Source organism: Anomalospiza imberbis, chromosome 18, assembly GCF_031753505.1.
Source record: "Anomalospiza imberbis isolate Cuckoo-Finch-1a 21T00152 chromosome 18, ASM3175350v1, whole genome shotgun sequence".
Lineage (NCBI taxonomy): Eukaryota > Metazoa > Chordata > Aves > Passeriformes > Viduidae > Anomalospiza > Anomalospiza imberbis.
The window spans coordinates 10,412,880-10,424,882 of record NC_089698.1 but is presented as its reverse complement, the minus strand read 5'-3'; the positions used below and the strand labels follow the sequence as shown (position 1 = coordinate 10,424,882).

At 40.3% G+C, this 12,003-nt stretch overlaps 1 protein-coding gene across 11 annotated transcripts in view; it reads left to right on the top strand.

Moving 5' to 3' along the window:
- The window catches only part of CIT (citron rho-interacting serine/threonine kinase), a 68,626-nt gene continuing 56,623 nt past the window's right edge, over positions 1 to 12,003 (top strand). For 10 of the 11 annotated variants that reach the window (XM_068208911.1, XM_068208910.1, XM_068208907.1 and 7 more), the window contains exons 1-9: positions 1 to 99; positions 1,047 to 1,172; positions 1,929 to 2,070; positions 3,327 to 3,502; positions 4,384 to 4,485; positions 4,683 to 4,825; positions 5,687 to 5,780; positions 7,144 to 7,347; positions 7,883 to 8,036. In XM_068208911.1, the coding sequence (XP_068065012.1) occupies positions 1,077 to 1,172; positions 1,929 to 2,070; positions 3,327 to 3,502; positions 4,384 to 4,485; positions 4,683 to 4,825; positions 5,687 to 5,780; positions 7,144 to 7,347; positions 7,883 to 8,036 (1,111 nt within the window). In that variant the 5' untranslated portion in view covers positions 1 to 99; positions 1,047 to 1,076. Of the gene's footprint in view, positions 100 to 1,046; positions 1,173 to 1,928; positions 2,071 to 3,326; positions 3,503 to 4,383; positions 4,486 to 4,682; positions 4,826 to 5,686; positions 5,781 to 7,143; positions 7,348 to 7,882; positions 8,037 to 12,003 lie in introns of those variants that run through there. The other variant, XM_068208912.1, reaches the window with a different exon arrangement.

Below are 12,003 nucleotides of genomic sequence, written 5' to 3'. Positions count from 1 at the left end.
GGGCTTCCGGCCCCGCCGGCCTGCGATTGGCCCGCGCCGCGGCACCGGAAGTGACGTCAGGAGCCTCACGCCCACCGCGCCGTTCAAACGCTGGCGGCGGTAAAAATGGGGCGCGCGCGGGGATTGAGGGGACCCAGGGGCCCCGGGAACGGGGCGACCTGGGAGGGCGGCTGGGGTGGGAACGGGACTTGGGACGGGGCAGCTCTGAGGAGGACCCGGGGCTTGGGACGGGGCAGCTCTGAGGGGGACCCGGGGCTTGGCACGGGGCAGCTCTGAGGGACAACCGGGGCTTGGGACGGGGCAGCTCTGAGGGGGACCCGGGGCTTGGCACGGGGCAGCTCTGAGGGGGACCCGGGGCTTGGCACGGGGCAGCTGTGAGGGGAACCCGGGGCTTGGGACGGGGCAGCTGTGAGGGGAACCCGGGGCTTGGGACGGGGCAGCTCTGAGGGGGACCCGGGACTTGGGACGGGGCAGCTCTGAGGGACAACCGGGGCTTGGGACGGGGCAGCTGTGAGGGGGACCCGGGGCTTGGCACGGGGCAGCTGTGAGGGGAACCCGGGGCTTGGGACGGGGCAGCTCTGAGGGGAACCCGGGGCTTGGCACGGGGCAGCTCTGAGGGACAACCCGGGCTTGGGACGGGGCAGCTCTGTGCGGGACCCGGGGCTTGGCACGGGGCAGCTCTGTGCGGGACCCGGGTCTGCCCGCTGTAACCTCCGGAGTCCGCGGGGCTCCGTGCCCTCCCAGCGAGGTGGTGGGGTCACCGTCCCTGGAGGTTTTTAAGGGAAGGCTGGCCGAGGCGCTGAGTGCCGCGGGAAAGGTGGCACGGTGGGGTTCGCTCACAGCTTGGGCTCGGTATCTCGGAGGTCTTCTTCAACGTAATTGCTTCTGTGCTTCTCCCCACTTTAACTGCCAGGGCGCTCCAGGCGCGTTTAAACTGCTACACTTTGTCCCCGAGGAAAAATAGATGTTATTTAAATTACATCCCCCAATATCCATGTATTTTGCTAAGAGTCAGCCAGTCAAGTGCTTCCTGATCCCTTTTTCAGGTGCTCGTTTCTATGAGATAAGCTGTAAAGATGTTGAAGTTTAAATGTGGAGCCCGAAATCCGGTTGAGGCAGGACCGATGGAGCCCATCACCAGCCGAGTTTCTCGGCTAAATCTGCTCTTTCAGGTGAAGGATGTCTGGCCTGGGAGAAGCTGATCTCAGTTTTGTCCTTGTCCATCCCCAGTATCTCAAAATACAGCTTTGCTTGTTTGGATGCTGAAACCATGCCTGTGTCATTCTTTGGGGTAAAAGAAAGGAGTAACTAGGTGAAGTTCAAAGTGTACCTGGTTTGCACAAAATTCAGTGGATAGTAACTGGTCTTATTTTTTGTGCATCTGCTGATATTTAGCCTGGTAGATTTTTCCACATAAAGATGGAATATTGTTTTCTGTGCCCTGTAATCTTCAGTTTTTTCATGAGTGAAGGAGCTGTGGGTTTGTCCCAAGATGAATTTACCAGGGGCTGCTTTCTGAGATCCAACAGCTTTTCCTTCCAGAGCTACTGTTGATGCTGATTTCTTAAATTGTTTGTACCATGAAAAGACCTGCATGATGCAGTGTCAAGGAAAAGGCCAGTCAGATCAGAGTCATCAGGAGAATATAGATTGTTAAAATTTTAATCACAGCTTTCTTGAGACTGCTAGTTTAGTTGCTTGAAACTTTGTAGGATTGCTTTGTCTAAAAGAAAACTACCTGTAACAGCTATTATAGATAGACATAGTGAGTTGATATATTTACCTCACACTTCTGTATAATTTGCCTAATTTCTGAAGTAGTGATTTTAAAATGGATATATATTATCTGCTCTATACATCTGTTATTGATTTGAGGCTTTTTATTGTTGTCTGAGACTCCATCTGCTGTTGCTGCTTTTTTTTTCCAGGGGAAGCCACTCTTTGTGACTCAACAGCAGATGTCTCCTCTCTCCCGGGAAGGCATCCTTGATTCATTATTTATTCTTTTTGAAGAATGCAGAAACCCTGCTTTAATGAAAATTAAACATGTTGGCAACTTTGTCAAGAAGTGTAAGTTTGTTTAGACTAATTTTCAGGTGTCACTTTACTAACCAGTTCTTAAGAATCTGAATGTTAGAGTAATGCTTTAGTTGCTTTGATTGTAACCCAGGACTTTGAGCATCTGATTTTTTGTTGGCAGACTCAGCTCTGCAAAGGGGATCTTGCCAGTCTTGGTAAGGATTTGTTCAGGTCCAAGAAGATCAAATGCAAGTGGCTTTTGAAGTGCTGTGACTCAAATGTGCCTCCTTCTTAGTCTGTACTGTATTTATATTTCAAGAGGTACTTTCTTGGAAAGTGAGTACTGGCTACAGCAAAGCTCTGAGTGTGCACCACAGAAGCATGTCAGAAGTTGAGAGCAGGATAGTGACTAGGAGGAAAAAAAGTTTTGAGAGAGAAACTTGGTAATCCTTGGCTCTTTCACCTTCTGGATTCCATGTGTTACCCAAGTTTTGCACGTGTAACTTGTAAAGAGTATTTCTGTACTTCAGAAGTACAGGTCCTAAAGGAGTAAGTATTTTATTGCTAATGTGCCCAGATTCCTTTTGGGGAAGAGCAAAGAAAATTTCCATCAGTTTTTCCATTAAGATGTAGCAGAAAGACATTTGATTTCAAGCAACATGTTGTGCCCCCTGTTCCACCCAATGGTTTGTAGGTATTAGCAGACAGTAATTTTCTGTTAGTTTGAAGAATTTTTAGAGCAATCTCCCATGAGTGACTGATTATCACAGTGCATGCTGGCTGGAAGTAGTCAGTGGAAAACTTGAGCTGAATATCTGCAATAAATGCCTGTGGCTGGTTGTTAGACAATAGACTGGTGCCTCCCTCAGGCAGAGGAGCAAACCCTGCCCCTGGACTAGAACTTGCTGGGTAAAGCCTTCATATGTAGAGAATATACTTTTGATAAAGGATGGCTGGAAAGAAATTAGGAACCAAAGAGGTTCTCAGCCTCTGATGTTATGAATGGGACAGAATTATGGTTGCTATGGGAACTGTCTTAGCATTTCCTGATCCTTTTGTATGTACCATATTTCAGACTTAACTCTGCATTGATACAGTCTTTTTCTAGTTCTGATGCATGGTGTTATTTTTAAGAAGCATATTCTGGAAAGATTTAACATTTCTTGAGAATCTGGAAATGAATGTTGGGATTTTTTTTGGTTTTGGTTTGCTGGAGCTTTTTTAATTTTATTCCCCAGTTTTGATATTGTCTCTTTTTTATAAAATGCCAGTTGCCAAATGTAAAAATAAGTATTTTATTTTTATAGATGCAGAGGCTATCGCTGAACTAAAGGAACTTCAACCCAGTGTGAAGGACTTTGAAGTAAAGAGTGTGGTTGGCTGTGGTCACTTTGCAGATGTCAAAGTAGTGAGAGAGAAAGTCACTGGTGATGTCTATGCTATGAAGGTGATGAGCAAGGAGTCCTTGCTGGCGCAGGAGCACGTATGTATATTTTTATGTTATGTGACTAGGAGGATAAATTGCAATTTGTTGAACACTTCCTTTCTCTCACTATTAATAGAACCGAGTTAAAAATATATCTTGAGAAAGCTCATCCTACATTTGAGTGAAGCAATAAATTTGTGTGTAGTCTTGCTGTGTTTAAAAGTCATTGTCACAGTCTATGGGTCTGTTGGGTGAGGTGCCATCCTCAGGTACCAAAACATGGCCCTTGTTGTAAAGAGCTTTCCATCAAATTATAAGAAAAGAAAAACGGATGATGAAAACCCTGCATCAGTATTGATCTTGCTGATGATGGTTTGAATTTTCAGACAATCTATTCATTAAAGGTTTTTTTTTTTTAATTTTAAAGAGCGAAGTAGAATGTCAAGAGTGGGTGTGAAGGCAAACTGTGGTGACTGGATTTTTATGGAGGGCCTCTCACTAGCTTGAGAAATGTGTTACTTGGAAACTTAAAAAAGGGATAATGGAGGTTGTTCTCATAGTTTGGTGAGAAACAGAAGTTAATCTTTGCTGACATGAGATGACAAGTAGGACAGAGATACTCCATGAAAGACCTCATGAATTTATACAATATCTGCATCAGTTGTTCCCGATACACGGTGCAGTAAGGTTGCTCCTAATATCCCTCAGCATTGTTTGTGGCTAGGAGAAATGGAGCCTAACTAAAATTACCCTTTCTGGGGCACAGATCGACAAGAAACCAAAGTATGGCACTACCGTCACATGGCACTTGCCCAGGAAACAGCATTTAATTTCTGTGTAATTTTTTTGTGATATGTGCCAAGTTTTTCTAAAACTAGGGGATTCTGATGTATTCTCATTCCCTCTCATCATGATGTAACTGAACACTTTTTTGGTAGGTGTCATTTTTTGAGGAAGAACGCAGCATATTAGCTCAGAGCACCAGTCCATGGATTCCACAATTACAGTATGCATTTCAAGACAAGAAAAATCTTTACTTGGTAATGCCTAGTTTTTTATTTTCTCCTCTATTGAACACCATTGTTGTTGGTTTATTAAAGAATAATGTGATGGTGAAATGTGCTTGTTTTCTGTAAATTTTCCTGCACTACATAGTACTGTTTGATATATGCCCAGTGTCTTACTGGGGAGTTGAATGGAATATCTTGTATATCTGTTCCTTTAAAATTGTATGTAGGTTATGGAATATCAGCCTGGAGGGGACTTGCTGTCACTCTTAAACAGATATGAGGACCAGCTGGATGAGAATATGGTGCAGTTTTACCTTGCAGAGTTGGTTTTGGCCATTCACAGCGTCCATCAGATGGGTTATGTCCACCGGTAAGTAAAGGTTGCTTTGGGTGCTTCTATATTCTGTCCTCTTTCAGTATTTCACATGCTGTGTCAGAGGAAAAAAATTAGAAAATTCATCAGACTCCCAACTATAATTGTAGCTCAGGGCATTAACTTTGATGTAAAGTTCAGACCAAAATCAAGAAAGGATTGTTACATATATTTTTCTGGAGGCTCAGTAAAAAGAAGCCTTAATGTTGCACTATAAAAAATTTAAATATTTTCCATGGATTGCTGCTTTTGGCACCAAATACTATGGGAAATTAGTGTAATTGTTGAAAATGGTTGTGTGCTGATTGGTGAACAGGGCAGTATAGGATGTTGGAGTACTTAAATATCACAGAGTTTTCTCTCAGGGCTTGGAGACTGTTACTGTGTGCACTTTCAAATCATACTGGTATTTTAAAAAATTATTCCATTCTGAGGGTGTGGAAATGTTAGGAAGTATATTATGTTCCAAGAGTTTGTAGTGGCTCCACTTAAAGCATGGGCTGTGGCTTTCTAGTGCAAGGTCACTGGCTGAATTTGGAAGATTTGCAGAATAAGTTGCGAGGGAGTTTGGGAAGAAAACTACAAAATACTTTACTGTAACTCAGTTACAATGTGGTCAAGGTGCAAAATCACCTTCTCTTTTCATCTGCTGCCCATAATTATTAACCTTCCATGAAATAAGGGGAGCTGTAATACTTCCATATGTGCTTGGAAACAGGGCAGTTTTTGGATGAAGACTCCCACTTGAAAGGTTTTATGCATGTGGTTGAGTATAGGTGAATAGGGATATCCTGTTATCTGGATGTGACAGTAGGGAATGGTCTGGAAAGGTTCTGATTGCTTTCTTCTGGCTTACAGGGATATCAAACCAGAGAATGTTCTCATTGACCGAACAGGACACATCAAACTGGTGGACTTTGGGTCAGCGGCCAAAATGACAGTAAACAAAACGGTATCAATGTGGATTTAAACTTTGTCTGTGGCTTGTTTGGATAGCCCAGTTGAAAAGGGAAAACTAACTTGGTGTCTGTTCTTTGATTACACCTTGCTCTTGTCTCTTCTGCCTTTCTTGTCCACTATGGAATCTATTCACAATTCTATTTTTCCATTTGTGAAAGGCTTTTCAAGCATGAACTCGAGTATCTTTTGCAGCCCTCAGCAGATACATATTTGCTTATTAAAATACTAATACACAAGAAAGGTAACGGTAAGTTTGCTTTCTCATGGTGCTGCACTGCAATACAAAATCATACTTCTACAGGTTCTTACAGTTGTTCAATGCTGTGTTTAAAGGGGACATGGATTTATAGTTGGAATGAAAATTGTGCCTGTTGTAACTAAGGTGACATAACTTTGAAGACTGGGGAGCTCTTGATCAAAATGAGTCACACTTAAATATTCTGGGCTTCACTCACCAGAAAGTACTGCATCAAATCTAAATCAGTGGAGATTTTTATAAGTTGCTTGTAAGTTTTGGTAACTGCATATAACTTCCAGTGAAAATTTTTTAAATTTAAATGTATCCAAGTGAGAACATGAAGTTCTGTACTATATTTCTGTCCTGTTTTACAGTTTTTATTTTTCCATAACATTTTCTTTGTAATGTGATTCTTAATATCCTGTTTTCCCTGCTCTTACATTTTCAGTGCTTCTCTGCATTGCATTTAAATTTTTAAAAAACTTTTTCTTCACACTATCTTTTCAGTCACTTATAGGTTTTTGTGTTAGCCTGCCTGCTGTTTTGTGCATTCTTTTATGCTACTCACTACAAAAATGATTGCAGCATTGGCTCCTGAATTACCTTTTCTAAGCAATCCAGAAATTCAAATATTAGTACTTTGCTGATCATGAACACTAGGTAAAAAGGTAAAGGTGACAGAGAATGTAATGAGGGCAGGAAATATTTATGTCTGAACTTGACCATTTCTGAAATTTCAGCTATATTCCTGTTAATACTAGTTGAAGCAGAGTATGTTTGCTGTTTAAAACAAACATCAGTTTAGTATTTCTGTGCTTTTTGGGATACTACTTTTCTACTTTATCTGTTTGTACTTTATAATAATAATTAGCTCTGATAATTTTACTCTTTATATCAAATACCTCACTTTGTTTGTCAGCAGTTTCCTTAACCTAGTGCTTATTTGCTAAACAGCTTTGCTTAAAATTACTTTCTTAAAATTCACGTGAAGGGCTGAAAATTATGTCTCATTAAAAAGAAAAAAAAGCATGGGGGTAAAAATAAAACCTTGTTTTATTACCAAGATGCCATTGAACAGAAAGTGCTGTAATTTCACTTGGTTTATCTTTGCTCCCAGGTAAATGCCAGGCTCCCTGTGGGCACACCTGACTACATGGCACCAGAGATGCTGACAGGGTTGGGAGGGGATGGCAAAGCCTCCTACGGCCCCGAGTGTGACTGGTGGTCCCTTGGAGTCATTGCCTATGAAATGATTTATGGAAGGTCTCCCTTCACTGAAGGCACATCAGCAAAAACTTTCAATAACATCATGAACTTCCAGGTAGAGAGAACTCCTTCCCTGATCTCAAGTAAAAAGGTTGTAACTAAAGGCTGTTTTTCTCAGCTTTACATAAGTTTATGGATGTCTCTTACTTTGTCATGTTCATAAAATATTTGGAATATATGCACTGTGTTGTATTTATATAGGTATTATAGCTATCAAGTTATTTTTTGTAACAGGTATCATCATCCCTGATTCAAAAAATCCAATGACCCATCCTTTGAAAGTTTGTGAGAATTTTTGGGGGAAGTGTCTTGTTTTACTCTTCCATTTGTGTGTGCCACTGGCCATTGTTCAGCATAAGATGCTGACCTGGGATACCGTTTGCCTTGGTGGGAATGGTTGTTCCTGTGTTCTTATCTTTACTGCAGTAAATGCATATAAAAGCCTACTTGGATCAAATGCACCATGCTTTTATTTGTGTGCTATAAATATTCATCCTTTGTACCTAACATATCTCAGAATAATGAAATTTAATCTTCCTATTCTGAGCCTGTTTTCCTACTGAGCAGAAATCCATTTCTTTCTAATGCAGAGATTTCTGAAGTTCCCAGAGGATGTGAAAGTTAGCAGTGACTTTCTTGACCTGATCCAGAGCCTGCTCTGTGGGCAGAAGGAAAGGCTGGGTTATGAGGATCTCTGCTGCCATCCATTTTTTTCTAAAATTGACTGGGACAATATCCGTAATTGTAAGTAGAATAAAATTATATTTATAAACAATTTCTGTGGTTTTTTGGTACTGGGAAAATGTGTACAATGAGTATTTAAGTGTGTTTGATCTGAATTATTCATAATGAAACAGGACTGGTTCCTGGAGCAGGTGTTTTTAACAAAACAGCTCATTTTGGTTTTTGCAAAGGCTGTGTTAACATCTCAGGTAAAAATTGTAAGGTAAGAGGATGTTTAATAAAACTCCATATGAATTTCTGATGCAATTGCCATATTACTGCAGGCACTAGACTGGAAAATCAAAATGGTCCTTTCTGTGTCCTTCTTCAGATTAAAAGGCATAATATGTTTTTTCTGGCCTTTCCCACTTCAGTTTGCTAAATTTGGCTTAATCTTTTCTTGTTGTTGTATCCTTGGCTTTCTCTTTTGTTACTTGTGAACCAACTTTGCTTAAGGTTGGGTTACTTTTTGTAGTTCCAGTAGGTGATGAAATGTCTGTGGCCATAGGAGCCATTGGAGCTTTTTGTCAAAGTCAATGGGGATAATGTATTACTGCTTTATTTTGGTCAAAAATTTGTTCATTCAACCAGGAATAGAATAAAACCAGTGAACCAGATAATTCTCTATGCAGAAAACTGTTTATAATACTATGTAAGCAATGGAATTTGGTATTTGGAAGTACTGAGGCACCAGCTCCATGGCAAAAACAAATACTTCACAGTTCATCAGTGATCTCTATGGGGATCCGATTGTGTTGGAGAGTATTTTAAATTATTTGGACTGCAAGATTATCTGGGCGAGCAACATGTCTGCCTTATGTTTTTTGTCAAATATGCTGTAAGGGAATGATTCTGCTCCATTTTCCATGATAAATTGCTAAGCCAGTGCTTCTACTTTTGATGACTATCTCAGCACTTCAACTGTCAGCTCCACAGACTGTTTGCTCACTTTTCTGTCAATTCATTAATTTTGAACTTGTGGAGCTGCTGTTCTGTTAAATTCCATTGTTTCTGCCCTTTGAGAGCCATTGAGCCTTGAGCCCTTTTCATCACTTTAGCATACATTTCCCAGTGCTCTCTGCCTTCTCTCCCCAGAGCCCTGCCTAAGCCACCAGTTTCTGTTCCTGAATTTTGTGTTGCATTTATATCATGTTACCTCAGATATAGAGAGAAGAATGACATGTGAGCATATGTTCTGGTGTTTCCTTGGCAATTGCTTGTGTAGTATTCACACAGCTGCAGGAGTTAATGGAGCATTTTGCCAATTCATGTGACAGTGGTGATGCTGATGGACAAGCCACTAGGCAGCCCTGGTGTGGTTATAATGTTGGAGTAATCATTTGGGGTTAAAAAAATCCCATTTCTGTCTGCAGCTGGCCAGCTGATTGCATCATTCCCTGTAATATCGACACCTACCTACTGTGAGGTTTCATGCAGTTTTGACCCCTCATTTTGTTGTTATGCCTCATACTTGATAAATCCCCACTGTAACTAGCACAAAACACAGCAGTCTCTGTGCTTCAAGCAGCAGATTCAATGTATCACCTATTGCTTTGCTCTCAGTAGTGGTTCTCCCTGTGCTGGTTTTTCTGAGCAGTCTTGCTGTCATTCTGTTCAAAACCTGGGTCAGGTTTGACCTGGGCTATCTAAAAGCTAAAGGCGTCTTTCTAATCTTGACCTCTGCTGATAGAGATATTTAACTGGAGAAATGACAGCTTGAGAAGATGGGTGATGGAAGAGGTCATAGGATTTAGATTTACATTAAAGAATCTCACTACCCCAAGTTAATCTGGTCAAAGACTTTAAGGTTATGGAGTGTTGCAACTGGGTGATCCTAAAGCCTTTGCCAAGTGAAGTGACTCTGATCCACAGTTGTTAGACAAATTCTGTGTCAGTATAGTCAGACTTTCCTATAGTCTATAAGGGCAGTGATGTAATTTCTATTTCAGGCTGAGTAAGGTAGGGAAAAAAATGGTACCTTTGCCTTGCAGGTATTTAATTATCATGCTGAGAGCTCCAGGACAGCCATTCTTAATACAACGATTTTGGTTAAGAATGTGTCATTAAGGGGCTTTTCAGTGTTACACTTTGTTGTTATGGTAACCTGTGAAACACTTGACTTTTTAGTAAACCCCTTTCCAAAAGATCATTGCTTCTAAAAAAAGCTCCCAACATCCCTAGGTCCTAGTAATGTATCTGCAGATGCAGCTCTTAAGTTACAGAAACAGAATCAATCCATTAAACCTAGGGTCAGGTTTATCTGAATTTGTCTCAACAGGTGATTTTTTTCCCCTTTGTTGGAGTTTGGTACTGAAACACACTTATAGATTCTGCTCTCTGTTGCTCTCTGTCTCTTTTCTGCTATTTAATGACTTCTAAAACTTATTTAAAAAACCCCACCTGAAAACAGATACCACTGCACTTCCTCCCCAAAAATAAAATCAACCAAAACTTTCAAAAATTTATGTTCATTTACTGGAGAATTTTCTGAAAATATTTTGGAATTTATTGACCTGAAATAAACATATTCCTATCTGTGTTTCAGCTAAATGATCAGGTATTTCACTGGAAAGTTTACAACAGAGCCATTTGAGTACCGAAAAGGTATCTAAAATCAGAGGTAGAGAATGGGGGAATGACATACTTGAGTTACCAGCAGCAAGGCTGCATTCTGTATAATTTGGGGATTTTTTTGGTTATCTTTTGTTATTTGACATCCATAAACTGCATCAGCTTTTTAATTTGGAATCAAAAATCTGCTTGCTGAAGTCTAGCTGGGATTGTCAGAAAACTTTCATTCTTACCTAAGCAATATGTATACAGCATAAAGAGCCTTTCATTTTAAGAACTGCTTTGTAACTACAGTCCAAGAGGGTTGAAAATGGAATGGCATATTTAGACTTGGAAACTACATATATGAAAAGACAAGAGTTAATGTCTCATGCAAACAGAAGAACTTAAGAAAGTATTAATGGCTGATTTTTAAACTGTTTTCTGCTGTTAAAGAGGCAGGACCCAAATCTCATTGTTCATAAATCCAAGACACTTATCCTTATGAACACCACATTGTCATTCAGGATGTTAACAGTAACACATTGTGGTGTTTCATTTAAATTCTTGTCTTCAGAATAATGTGTTGACTTGTTTCTTGAAGTGGAGATCACTTGCATTGCAGGTTGGAAATCACTTTTATTAATAGAAATGTATGTGTTGAATCATTGCCTTGACAAAACACTAAAGGTGTTAACATTGTAATGATAGGTTAGAACTAACACAGTGCCTTTTTTATAAGTGGTCTTAGCAAAAATTTCCTTTAGTTTCAACGCTGGGATTGTCTATTTTTCTTTCATAACACTTTGTCAAATAGGTCTGTTAGAGCCTGAGGAAGATGAATGCCTAACCTATTTAAAAAGGCTGTGTGGATGCTTTTCCTCAGAAAGCATTTATAGATCACCTTGTAGATCAAGAAGAGACACATTTTTATCCTTAAGAAACATTCTGTATTGCTTTTAAGTTTCCTATTTCAGTTGAGTCTTTTGCTGTCCCAGGGGAAATGCAGTCTCTCTTTTGTGAATTTGCAGGAAAATATTTTGAAAAGATGGAAAGACCTGGTTAAGGCAATGTTCTTTGTACCAGTCATGAATACACACACTGAAGCAGAGTTTAAAAAAAAGCCTTTTTTTCCATAAGAGACACTTCATCTAATCTTAATGATAAACTGATGAAAGTACTGGAGTATGTGTGGTGCTTTTGGATTTTTCCTTTCTCTTTTTCATTTTTTCTTTTTTTTTTTTCCTCTTAAACTTAGCAACCTACAACACCCCCTTTTCCTCTGAAAGTCATTCTTTGGAACAGATGGAAGAGGGTTACATCCTTCCACAAGTGGGGATGTATCTAGGCAAGGAATTGGCTTTTTTAAAACATGCAGTTCTCTACAAGATACTTTAAATGGTAAACAGAACATGTACATTCGTTGTAACGTGTCGGA